The sequence below is a fragment of the Strix uralensis genome, chromosome 3 (assembly GCF_047716275.1).
Source record: "Strix uralensis isolate ZFMK-TIS-50842 chromosome 3, bStrUra1, whole genome shotgun sequence".
NCBI lineage: Eukaryota > Metazoa > Chordata > Aves > Strigiformes > Strigidae > Strix > Strix uralensis.
In genome coordinates this window covers 47,071,385-47,085,010 of record NC_133974.1, presented here as the reverse complement: position 1 = coordinate 47,085,010, position 13,626 = coordinate 47,071,385, and the positions used below count along the sequence as shown (strand labels likewise).

At 37.5% G+C, this 13,626-nt stretch overlaps 1 protein-coding gene across 3 annotated transcripts in view; it reads left to right on the top strand.

Annotated features, from left to right (window-relative positions):
• SIM1 (SIM bHLH transcription factor 1) overlaps positions 1-12,974 on the top strand; it is a 54,295-nt gene extending 41,321 nt beyond the window's left edge. For all 3 annotated transcript variants that reach the window (XM_074862156.1, XM_074862158.1, XM_074862159.1), the window contains 2 exons: positions 2,785-3,190; positions 6,315-12,974. In XM_074862156.1, the coding sequence (XP_074718257.1) occupies positions 2,785-3,190; positions 6,315-7,045 (1,137 nt within the window). In that variant the 3' untranslated portion in view covers positions 7,046-12,974. The remainder of the gene's footprint in view (positions 1-2,784; positions 3,191-6,314) is intronic.
• The last annotated feature ends 652 nt before the right edge of the window (positions 12,975-13,626 follow it).

Genomic DNA, 13,626 nt, shown 5'->3' with positions numbered 1-13,626 from the left:
TGTCAACATCAGATTCCCAGAAGAGGCAGTGGTAGGACTGCAGCGGTAGATGCCAAATAGAGATGTGATTAGCTTTAAAAGGAATGAGACATATTTTTGGCCTATGTCGGCTTACGTTGTACCTTAAGAGTAAGCAGTCATATCAAACCTTGGTAGACAATGTGGGCCACAAGCAATTCACTGTGTTAATTTAATTCTGTCTGTGGCCTAGCAGCTGCTATGGGTCAGATCTCAAATAATCATCATTTACATCAAGTACAAAGAATATGCATGAAGTATTGTTGGTCTTGACTACATGGTTATATGACATTACATGGTACATTTCTGATATACTGAACACGTACCCTTTGAAATGGTTTCCCTTTCTTTTAAGAAAAGTGCGCGAAGGGCTGTGCAATTGAATCCTTTGTGGTTAGGTTCAAGATTAAAAAAAAAAGCAAGTTTTCAGTTAAATGGAGAAACTCCTTTGAAGAGAAGCTATGCTGGACCCTGAGGTGTCCGTAGAAACAGAGAACTAATAGAAGCATATCTATTAGGGCTAAATGAAATTAAGAATGTTCAGTCTGAAAGAATGCCTGGCATTTATTATCATCATAAATAGTCCATTATAATATTATTAGAAATTAATTTTCCTTGTCCTCTTCATGAAAGAAATACCTACTATGAGGTTTGTTTTAATAAAAAAATAAATGAATTTTAAACTTTTTTATACTTAGATTTATGCTTACATTATCTTATATTTCAGCTTAACTTTTTAAATTAAAAAAAACTAGTTTATAAAAGTCAAATCCAAAAAGAGCCCTAAGATTAATTCTAAAATTAAGAACAAGTACAAAAGTAGTTTTCCTTTTGTGAATTTCCATTTTAACTAAAATTTAATAGTCAAAATCTTGTTAATAATGTCTAATTTTTTCACTGGAAACCTATGTTTATCTATATATTTTTGTCAAAAAGTTTACAATAATTTAGTCAGTATTTATGAAGATGTCTTTGTGACAATGCAGTTTGAAGACATTAGATCTGAAAGGATAATAGAGGAATTAGACATTCCAGCTGGCCACGTAACACTGTGATGGCTGAAAAATGTTCCTAGTTAATGTATGCCAAGTTACTGGCATTTAAAAGAATTCTTTTGTGGCTCTGTAACTATCTTACCTCTGTGCAAAATCAAATTTATCCCTTCATCTCTAAACCTTGCGATGAATATGGTGGTATTGACCTGCTGACCTCCTCCATATCTACTGGTAGGCTTTTTGCCTACGGGTATTCTTTTGACAACTAATAATAAAATATAATTGAGCTCCTCAAAGCCACAACCCTTTCTTTCTTTCCTTTAAATAACCTATTCTGTTAACAAACAGTATTCACAAATATAAACTGGAATACTGAAGAAATACCCGATTAAATGCCAAAAGCACTACTGATGTTGCACAGATGGTTTAAGTTTCTGTAAGTCAAACATCTGGTCAGTACTTTCGATTGGTAAGTGCATAAAACCTTGATCCTGGCTGATAATGAGGAGTTTCATAGCAACTCAATCTAATGAAAAGGAAAGTAAGCTTATGTTTTCAGGAGAGAGGCCTAATACCTATTAAAAAAAAAAGGCAGAGTGGGCATCTGGAAGGTGAGTGATGGAATGGGAGAATTCCAAGGCTTCATGTTGTAATACATTGATTTGTGACATGAGTGTGCAGTACTGAGGAGGTGAGCATGTACAGCTTTAGTCTCATCCCAATCCATAATCATGGGTGGAATCGATTTAAAGATATTCCATGGAGTTCGACAGTTCCAATAAATAAAAAGATTTTAAAATGAGATAACTAAATCCTGGGAGGTTTAATAAGGATTCTTTTTTTTTCCCCTTTATTTCCCCAAAAGTATCTAAAAGTTTGAAACATTCATTATGAATATCCAGAAATCTGTGACATTTAACTTAACCCTTACTTCTCTCTAAACAAATGCCCATAGTCCTATTTTTGTCTGCTTTTCCAACTGCCTGCTAATTGCTGTTTCTATGTTGAGAGGGCCCTGCTTAAGCAAGGGTGTCAAATGCCCACTCTGCCTGCTTTGTCTAGCAATCACCTTTTCTGGCAAACAGTTTCTGTATTTTCCTTGTTCCCACATTGCAACAGACCTGTGATTTTTAGCTTCAAACCGAACTGCCATGACTTCAGAGCTTTACTCTGTAGTAGTGTTGGTGGTTCCAGGATCTGCAGGAGGCTTTCTTTTCCCTATTAATAAGAGGAAAGAAGTTCAAAGATACCACTCCAGGTAAGAAAAAAAATCCAACAAGCAAAATCTGAGGAAAAGTGAGGAAACCCTTAGAAAAAGAACTTGAAATACATTCAGTTTCAATTTGACATGTGAGAACGCTCCAGAAGCAGTGTTATTTCGGTCCCTTTAGAAAGCACTTTGCTGAGGAGCGTTGGAGCACCATTGCTGAGCATAAGCACTAGCTTTCAAAGCAATAAGAAAAACCTGGACATATTAAAAAAATATTGAATTGCAACATTGATGTTGCTGAGCCTAATATTACACATCATAAAGGAGATGGCTATTAAAGGTCGACATGGGATGTTTTAGACTTTCATGAGGCCTGTTCTGTCATCTGTGAGCTCATTACAGAGTGTTGTACAGGAAAGGAGTAGGAGTCCAATCAGAAGGTGCAGACATGTGGGCACGCTCACAAAAAACACTCTATCATATACATACTCTGTCTTTTTCAGTTACTTACAGATTTCACCTAGGCATAGTAATTTCCCCACTGCTTCTCCTGTTTTGCAGTATTCTGGATTTCACACTGAGAGATCCGAGTCTGACCACGAAAGCCAGTGGGGCGGGAGTCCCCTGACTGATACAGCTTCTCCCCAGCTACTGGAGCCCGCGGACAGACCGAGCTCCCAGCACCACGATGTCTCCTGTGCCTACAGACAGTACTCAGACCGCAGTGCTCTCTGCTATGGTTTTGCACTCGACCACTCCAGGCTGACCGATGACAGACACTTCCATACTCAGGCCTGTGAAGGAGGCAGATGTGAAGCTGGCCGGTATTTCCTTGGCACACCGCAGCCGGGAAGGGAGAGCTGGTGGGGTTCTCGTCCAGCATTGCCTCTGACCAAGTCATCCCCTGAGAGCAGAGAAGCATATGAAAACAGTATGCCCCACATAACGTCAGTGCACAGGATTCATGGTAAGAGATAACAGGGTTTGCAGAAGTGGCACCATCTCAGATAAAGCAACACGACATAAACATGCAGCTGTTTATGTGAGAGACAGAAAATGAGAGAGGCTCTTGATGTATGTCCTTGTCTCAGAGCTTGCATCTATGGAGACGAGGAATGCTTAAAATTCAAGCTAAATTTGACAGTCTGGTTTATATGCAGCAAAATGTAATTTTATTGTATATTTTTTAATCTGTGAAATTAAGGTGAAAATATCTGACTGGTGAGATTTTAAGGATGATCAAAACAAAATTATACACTTGATAGAAATGAATTCTTTATTTGACTTGAGATCAAACTACTTTGATGGAATATATTTAGCAAAAAATTAGAGCTAAATCCAAGATTGTTCTCCAAATGACTTTTTTCTCTGCACTGGTTATTACTAGATTCTGTAAGATTTGCTGTTTATTTTTATTTAAAATTGGCAAGTCAAATTAACATTTGCTTTTTGTTCCAGACATTTATCCCCAGCTATAATTTTTAGCCAGTCTGAGTCTCTCCACCCTTTCAGCATCAAGCCTGAAGTGTTGCTTGGTGTGTGGCAGGTTGCAAACTCAGTGCATTAGCACATCTTCAGAGGCTGAAGCTAATAAAAAAATCACGGTGAAAGGCTGATCTTGGGTTTGGAAAAATCCAAAGGTCCTTGGGTTTAAAAGGGCAGGCTGAGAGTTGAAAGACTGCAACTGACCCAAAAGTCAGAGTTCAAGGTTGTAAGGATAGATACAGCATAAAAGACAATGCTTTTCTACTAAAATAATCTGTCAAAACATAGGTTGTATCTAAAGAACTCATAAAAGCTAATTACATTAGTACCATTCTTGCAGAATGAGGCTTTGGAAATCAAAAACTGTACTATTTTACTCCAATCTGAGGGAAATTATGTTGAGATTAGAAAGATGATTACATAACAAGTTCTAGGAAATACAGTCAGAGGAAAAATGAAGAAAGAAAAGGAGCCCTAAATTTTGCTAATGAGGACTGTTCTCTACTTTTCCTGTAAGAATACAATTCCTTCCTTGTGTGTGTTTTGTACTTCTGTCATACTTGTGTTTCTCTAGCTTTTTCTTCTCCAGAAAAGAGAATTGAACAAAGTATGATAATTTTTCTGGCAAATTTTATGCATAATTCTTGCTGAGAGTAAAAAGATAGTAATGTAGAAATATCATAGAGAAGTACAAATACAAAAGTGTTAAATATTATTCCATACCTTTATCAAGGATAATCAATGCAAACGGAGAATATAATTTGATTTTAGTTTGTTCCTTGCTCTTGCTGTAGTTCCAGGTGCTGCAGCTATTCTGTTTATTGTATCAAGTCTTACATGTTTCAGTAGGCCTTCAGTCTGTATGTAGCTTTGGAGGTAAAACTTGACATGTTGGTCTTAGCTGAGGAGAGAAACATCTCAGCTTCCCTTGCAAATATGCCATTTTCATTTAGATTCAGGCAGTTTCAAACTTTGGCCTTTCACAAAAGAAACTCTTTTTGACAATACTACGTGAACATTACTGTCAGAAGTCTCTTTGGGCAGAAAATATTTTCTTCCTTTTTGGTTGTTTTAATGTATCTTCTGGTAGTTCTGGCTTGGAGTCACCTTACAATAATGACAATTATCTGATCAGTATGGCAGGCCCTGGATATTGCATGTGAGCCCATGCATTTCTGATGACACTGCAGATATGGTCTGTGCAGTGAGACAAACTGAGCACGTGGTTTAGAGCTGCAGCCAACCATCTCCCCAGTGTGTTGTGGTGTGCAGGACATACCGTGTGCTCTGGTGGCTGGAGCTCCCTTCCAACTCCAGGTCCTGGCATTTTGAGTCCAGATCTTAAGAGGATGTGAAGGATAAATTTATGCCTATGAGGTACTCCACAGTGCAGTATTTTCACCAATGAATAGCAGGATATGTTTATTATAAAAGCCCATCACTGATTTTTGTCATGAACTCTGCCACACAGCGGTAGTGGTCTGCCACCCAAACAGATCTGTATACCTTGACCCAACACGGAGCAGAAGGAACTACTTGTGCTAGTCTGAAAATGGGTTTCCTTTGTGGACTCCTGTCAACCAACCAACAGGCCTCATCCCCAAGAGGACTTTGTATGTGCTGAGGCAAAGGTATTTTTAAGTAATTTGTGCAAGTCCAGCGTGTGCCCTCCTGCAAGCATGTGTCTCAGCGAATCCTTTATCAAGCCCTTTATTATAGTGTGACCTTAGTTGGCTGTTCAGGTTTGGGGGTCGCTCACTTTCTTCCCAGTGAGGATTGACAGGTCTGATTCTGTCCTTTCAGCTACATGCAAGCTGAACACCTTCTCTGATATGTCTATGGGCCTTATTTTTTAAAGAGAGGTAAGAATATAGTTGTATTTTCCCATTCTAAAAGTTTTATACAGCAAATATTTATGCGTTGGGATATGACACATTTTTACAGTAACCCTGTCTAACAGCTAAGGATTCTTATGCTTCTAAAGAAGAAGGGCTTCATTACTTGTGTTTATTGTTGTGTAACCTGTGTAGAGTCACTACAGGGCCACAAACTATTCCACAATGCTGTCTCTATGTTTTAGCTCCTGCAAAGGTCTAAGAAGACATGCTGGAATGATGTACATTTGTAGTTCCTTAAGTTTTTTCACCACAGTCCCAAGTCACTCATTGATGCAAATAGGTAGTGAGGGGTCAGGGGCCTGAACATCAGCATTGAGGGCACTTTGACATGCCCTAGGGTACCTTGCCTGGCCTCTAGCTGCTTGAGATGACACATTGTTCCTGTAGAGTTGGTACCATATCTGCTGGGCCTATGCAGCTTCTTGGTTACCCTAGAGCATCTCAGGTGGCACTGGATGTCTGTGTTGAGGTGCTTAGATCTCTTCTTTTTATATTTTCAGTTGCGTTACTTGTTCTGTGCACAGATACTGGAAACCAGAGGCTCTCACTGAAAAGCAAGGGGTCTACCATGGTAATTTTTGGTGACTTTGTTGTGTCACTTGCCTCTGTCTTGGTTTTCTGTCTGTAAAATAAGGTTCAGAGTACTTGTTCTTCAAGATGGCTTGCCTCTTTCATCCTCAATGCTTGTCCTCTTTCTCTCTTTCCTAGGGAGAGGACACTGGGATGAGGACAGTGTCGTTAGTTCACCTGATCCTGGCTCTGCCAGTGAATCAGGCGACCGATACCGTACTGAGCAATATCAGAGCAGTCCACATGAGCCCAGCAAAATTGAAACTCTAATAAGAGCCACCCAGCAAATGATTAAAGAGGAAGAAAACAGACTACAGCTGAGGAAAACAACCCCTGATCCGCTGGTCTCCATTAATGGCACAGGGAAGAAGCATGCTCTCTGTTTTTCAAACTACCCACAGCAGCAGTTGGCAGGGGATGTCTGCCGTGTCCCAACAGTTGCCAACACTCCTCCATGTGAACACATCCAGCAACGAGATGGAAAGATTATGAGCCCACATGAAAATGACTATGACAACAGCCCCACAACACTGTCTAGGATAAGCAGCCCCAATTCTGACCGAATATCAAAATCTAGTTTAGTACTAGCTAAAGACTACCTGCATTCAGACATGTCCCCACATCAAACCCCAGGGGACCACCCAGCAGCCTCTCCAAATTATTACAGCTCCCACAGGCAGTACTTTGATAAGCATGCTTACACATTAACTGGATATGCCCTGGAGCATCTATATGACACTGAAAACATTAGAAACTATTCACTAGGCTGTAATGGATCACACTTTGATGTGACTTCTCACTTAAGGATGCAGCAAGATCCAGCACAAGGACACAAGGGAACATCTGTTATAATAACCAATGGAAGCTGACACTTTTTTTCTAAAAAATTTTGTGCTTTAAAAAATAACCTTTGAGATCTAATTGGAAGATATTATATGTTTTCATGCCCTTGTCGTTACCAGCATTTGATATACCACAGTGCACTAGAAAGAATAACCTAAGGTTTGGGGGGATAAGTTAGTTAAAACATATTACTTTTAAAAAATAAAAATGCACTGGCATGCAGGGTTAGAGTGAATGGGGCTAAACTCAATGCTGGTGCCATGCAAGGTGAAGAAGGATGGAAGAGGTCTAGGCAGGGAGTACTTGGGGCAGGCTAGTAGAGCAATTTACACACATTGTGTTAAGAGGTGGTTGTTCGGAAATACAGCCAAGGGCAGACCTTCTGAATTGCATGTGCCCCACAGTTCCCAGCCAGCAAAACTGCTATGCGCTCTTTATGCAGAGAGTTGGAATGTGTTCCTCTGAAATACACATCAAAATGGGTACCTCTGGTGATCTGTTTATTCCCTAATGGCCAGATGTGTTATGCTGCTCCATGGTATAAAGCATCCATGGCTAACCAATACAAAATCAAAAAGGGGAGAAAGAAGAGAGAACTCGAATTATTATTTCCTTGTGTACTCATATGCATAGCTATTTACATACGCTTGATTTGAAAGGAGTCAAATGAGCAGTATCCTTATGATTAGTAAGATCAAATATTTACTTCTACTGTATTTAAAAGAAAGAGGCCTTTCTCAGTGTAGTTTTGAGAAATACATAGGGCTTGGTTGTCTTCATGTAGAGATGGGAGATTGTCCTCATATTTTTGAAAGGTTGCACAAGGTGAGTAGTGGAGTGAAATGGAAGAAAAATGTCAGGAGAAACAGGGAGAATAGGCTGGAATTAGGAGTGGTCCAAGATAAACACATTTAACTCTATGGCTATGTATGCCATTTAGTAATAATTTTGAAATAAGGAAAAGTGGTTCTAAGTTGCTGAATAATTAATAATTAATTTGAAACACAGAAGAAACTCAGTAGAATCACAGAAATTTTGCTGTAAAATACAAAATCAATTGCATAAGTGTAAAAATATGAGAGGTGAGAATAGGCAAAAACTGTATGGACCTACTTCTGATAAAGTTTTGGAGTAAATTAAGAAAGCATAGAAAATTGTAACTACTCTGTCTGACATACAGTAAAGTAATAGGTATGACTTTGAAAAAGATATATACATTCTTTTCTTGCTTGCAGCAGAAAATCTAATGATATCAGAAAATATTAAGAATATCAAAATCAGTCATATGTACATTAAAAAATACTGTGGGAAATCAGGGTTCCAAGAAATTAAATTGTATTAAGAATGCTGATATTATCAGGGCCTGTCCTAGAGTTATAGAAGACATCAAAAGAAGCAGAGAAACTTTCTGCAATTTTTAATAATCTCATGAACAAAGAGATACTAATTGATTGGAAAAGAGTAAATCAAAAACATATGCTAAAAAAAGTAAAATAGGGCATTTGTAGGCACAATTTCTAGACCTGTCCTTCTTTGTATGGCATTTATATGAAGTCTCAAAGTTGACCGCTCCCTATCATACCAATATGAAGGTAAGGTGACTTTAGGTGATTACTAAAATGAGATTAGCACTAAGTCTACCTTTATTTGTAACATTAAGAAGCTTGACATATGGGACTGAGTCATCAATGGGACTAAATATAAACCAGCATGCTATGGGTGGGTTAAAAATATCTATTTTCAAATAAAACTAATCAGAAGCAAAAGCTAAATAATAACATTATAAGCCACGTAAGTAGAGATGTACTTGAAAGCAGAGGAAATTACCTCTCTGAACTTGGAATATTGTGTATAGTCCTGATCACTCCAAGGCAGATTGTGAATCTTGAATTGAGCAGTACCTTACTCCATAAGCAATCTTTGTTGACTGCAGTGTGATCACTCCTGGTGAAAAGTACATTGAACACAAGGAAGAGCAACACAGTCTGGTCTTTATTATCTGAACCTCATAATAGAAAAGGTGGAGCAGAGCTCAGCAAAAGATAAAGAGACTGAAAGATCTAATAAAACTTTAAATAAACTGGGTCTGTCATCTTTGTAACAGAAAAGAATAAGGGGGAATGTCACTGGTGTGCACTGAGCTCTGCACAGAGGAGAGATAAATAATTGTCTAAAACTATTTGAACTAGCGGCAGAAATGAGAGACAGGGCATTGAATGTTAGCCAAGGCAAAATGAGAACAAAATGATTTGGCAAGAAGTTTATTTGACTAACTGCCAAATGAATAACAAAGGTCATAAAGAGAAGCAGCTAGAGATTTTTGTTTGTTTGTTTGTTTGTTTTAAGATAAAAACAAGGCAAATAATTGAGGGGAAGAAAAACACTGACAACTGTTAACTCAGAGGAAGGAATGGACCAAAATGGACTTCTTTCAGCCCAATAATTGTATATATTCCTAAAGCATAGGAATGAGAAAGTATTTTTGATAAATCTAGTTCTGGATACATATTTATTTCACTTATTCCTATGAATAATATGGATAAACTTGTATTTGGAGTCTCATTGTACAGTATTAAAATACAATTTGCAAAGCGAATTAGAGTAGAGGTACCTGGTATCGTATTATCCCTACTAGTACATATAAAAATAAGTCTAAGCATCAATATTATTTCATATTACAGAAGAGTTTCCTAAACTGTTTGGGTGAATGGGATTTTGTCAGCACCCAAGTTTCTTGAGATCACCAAGCACTCTTGATATCAAGCTTTTAATCAGAAGACAATAGAGTTCTGCAGACCAGTGGCAGTTCCCTGGCTATGGTCTAATGTCCATGGTCTAATGACCACAAGTAGTAAGGAAAACACAGTTTGGGCACTGCTGTATTTGCATTCTGACAGGCACTTTTGAAAAATAGAAGTCTTATAAAACAAACAGGCACAATATAAGATGCTTGTACTCTATATGATTTCACCTAGGAAAAAAGCCAGTGTGATATGCAATAAAAATTCCCCAATCTTATTTACTGTGATCCCAGAATAAAACTTCCCAAACTGTAGTTATTTATCCTGTTTTCAATAGTTCCAGTCCACTTCAATGACAAATGCAGCAAAATGCACTGTAATGAACAGAATATGTCAGTAGAGAGGTCTATACGTGCAGCCACGTTGTGCTGCAAGCAGAGGCTGATGCTCACTCCCCTCATGGGATGCCAGCAACTGGCACTCCTTAGCACTTCAGTACAGTCAGCCAGAGACAGATGTCTTTTGTCAGCTAACTTGCCACCCTGCTTCTTCAGATAGCCAGGAATTTCTTCTTAATTGACAGAAAGCATTGAATGTTGTAAACATAGACTCCGCATGCTACATGCTACATACAAGCAAGTTTGCAATATTAATTATAGCATATAATATCACTGCAGCTCATATTACAGGTACTTTTCAATATGGTATAAAGCTTATTTTTTCCATTGCATATTTATTTAATTCAAATTTTTATTTAGTGTCCTTCAAGAATATCATCTTCTCTTTGTTGGTTGCTTCCTTTTTTAAATCAGATGAGATGAGGTATTCTGCAAAATTGAAAAATGCAAGGCATTTGTACCAAATACATTTCAAATGTATCACATTAGCTAGGGGTTATCACTTTAAATAAGGTGTAGAGGTTGTGTTTTGGAACAGGAACAATATAAATTGTTGTGTTGCATCATTTCTCTAACATAATACTGTTTTGCTATTAACACCAAATTAATATTTTGTAGCTACTCCAAATACAAAGTGACCACAGTTCTTTCAAACAATTTCTTATTGATATCAGTGGATGGTGCATTATGATTTTTTGTGCATTATGATTTTGATATATCTCTTTTGTTTAAAGAAGCAAAGACCTCCTCTCTTCTTTATACAAAATTGCTCCCCAGGGGCATGGAGTTTGTAATTTTGGACGAATTCACAAAGCAATTCTTAAATTAGAAGAAGAACCTTACTCAGCAATTTGTCCCATTGACTCAAATGGGAATATTTGTGGAGTAAGGTACCACTTAGTATGTATAAGGGCAAAAAAGCTGACTTGTGAAGTGGCAATAAGTTTGGGGTTTTTTTTGTGATTTTTTTTTTTAATCTCAAGATGTATGGAAAATATGGAGGGTAATAGCTGTAATGGCTGTGTTTCTATTTACACATGCTTTGAAAAAATGAGTGCATCTCTCTGTACTGAAGGGCCCCAGAAGTATTTCTTAAGCTTTAAACGACTTTTGTTGATGTGTCTGCAATACTGCCACAGGTTACACAGTGAAATTCTGCTCTTTTAAACTCTTTTAATCACTCCTATCTAAATTTTGTTTTTATCTCCCGACATGCAGCATTTATTCATTAATGGCCCTAAGTATGTTAACCACCATATGTTCATTTATGTGAACATCCTGAGTGAGTTGGAAAAAAAATAAAAGGTCGCATAGTATTTCTGGAAAAGGCACAGCCACCCCAGAAGATCAGGCTGGCTGTTCCAAATGTCAGTTAACCTTTCAGCCAAGGAACAAAGCTGTGGCATATGCATTGGTTTCAGACCTTCTGCATACAAAGTTGTATATAATGGGGATTATAGCACACAGTCCCAGGATTAGACCTAGCTATGTCTATTTTAAGGTGGCTATAGTTAATGTCTGGCAGCAAATGGATTCAGGCTCTGGACTTTCTATGAATTGCAAGTTTACTTAAAACACCTAAGGGTTAAAGGCAATACAGGCTTTGTTATTAGGAAAAATGGTGGATGAACATGCTTTCCGGTAGGTATACTGGATTAACTCCAGACACCTCCACAGTGTGTAGGAGAACCTATTTTATTTTATTTTATTTGCAGTTAGTATTGACAGATAAATATTTCAGTTGTATGCACTGAGAATTAAAAAACCCACCAAAACCAACACCAGAAAAAACAAAACAGGAAAACCCTACACATTTTTTCTGTAATCCTTCAGCTTGTGTTAGTAAACCCTGCTAGAGGTGTAGCTGAGGGTTTAGCTGTTATCCTGAAGACCAAAAAATTAAATAGTCTTCTCTTTGGTATGATGACAGCAGTAGTGTGACTCCATTTCACACTTCCTTAGAGCATTTATTAATAAAAAAAAAAAAAATGATGTGAGGTTGAACTTCACTGTGGCATTTAGTTTATGTATGCAAGAGTTCTGTGGATAAATCTGGCTCTAAGTTGTTAGGAATACATCTCTTTCTGAAAAGACGTAATTTATGACTCCATCTATGAAGCTGTATCTGAAAGGAAAGATCAAATACAGGAAGAAAAAAAGCTTTTTATCTGGTTGTATTCACTATTTAACTGTCCTCTCAGAGTTCTCAAGATTTACTATTGTTCTAGGATTCAGAATACAATTTAAAAACATTTTTATTTATTGCAATTTGGACTGCATGCATCTTTTTCTTTTCAGCTACCAATACAACAGAAAGTTTAGAAATGCAAGAAATAATCTTGCTCACACATTATAAAACATTGGCACCTTTACATTTCTAAGGAATTAAAGTCTATTAGGAAAAGTAGTTTTAAGGCACTGCATCTTTTTCCCAAGGTAAATATTTCAATGCATAAAATACACTAATCTAGCAAAAAAAGCACTTGAGTCATAATGAAGCATTTCATGTTTGTTTTAAACTAATGGGTTATATTTATGGAAAAAAAGACAGAGATCGCCAGCGTTTCAAATACCATGCCTTGCAATGTATAGGGTCTAGTGACATTGTAGCATAACATCTGTAATTTGAAGTTTTCCTTTGGAATGTAATGTAGGAAACACAGTTTAGCTATGTCAACAATATCTTGCAAAGTGTTCCCATTTATAATTATTTATATTGTAAATAGCTTTCTGAAGTAAATTTGAAGTTAATGTGCATAAGATGTATTTATTATGTGAAGATTTTTTTTGTTTAAAATATAGCTACCAATATGCAATTTTTGTCTGTTTTTCTACATTTTTAAATTAAGGATTGTCCTATATAGGAGACATTTTCAGGGAGTCATTTTAATTAATGAGAATATTTATCAGAATTGGGAGGGGACATGGTAAAAGTAATTTATTTTGATTCCTGTGAATCTTAAGTGCTCTCTGAATCTTGAATGAAGTTTATCAAAGTATGAAGGGACACTGATAATGTACTGCTACCCCATTTAAGAAAGATGTTTGAATCTGCTCAAATAGTATTCTGTCAGAAAGTGCTGACTCACAGGGGTTTAATTAAGATTTATTGTCTACTTTGTGAATAGTCTGCCATGTTTCTTGAAGCCATCCACCACCCCTGCGCCTCAGCTAAATCAGCTTGCTGACTTGGAGCATGATGCCCTTTAGGTGCTTAAAATACTATACTCAGAGTGTACAAAAGTAGTGTTATCACAAAGGAATAGGACAGAACTGATACTAAGCTGCATTCAGACCTGGGAGCTTGCTATGACTTGGGCTTGTGTGCTTGTACAGTTCAATAGACTCATAATAACATGAGCCATCGTGCAGCAGCTGAGCCACTGCAACCAGTACCTGGTCTGGGCTTTAAGTCTTTCTGAGCTCAAGGGTTCAGGGTCACAGCTCTCACTTTCTAGTCCAGTTTCT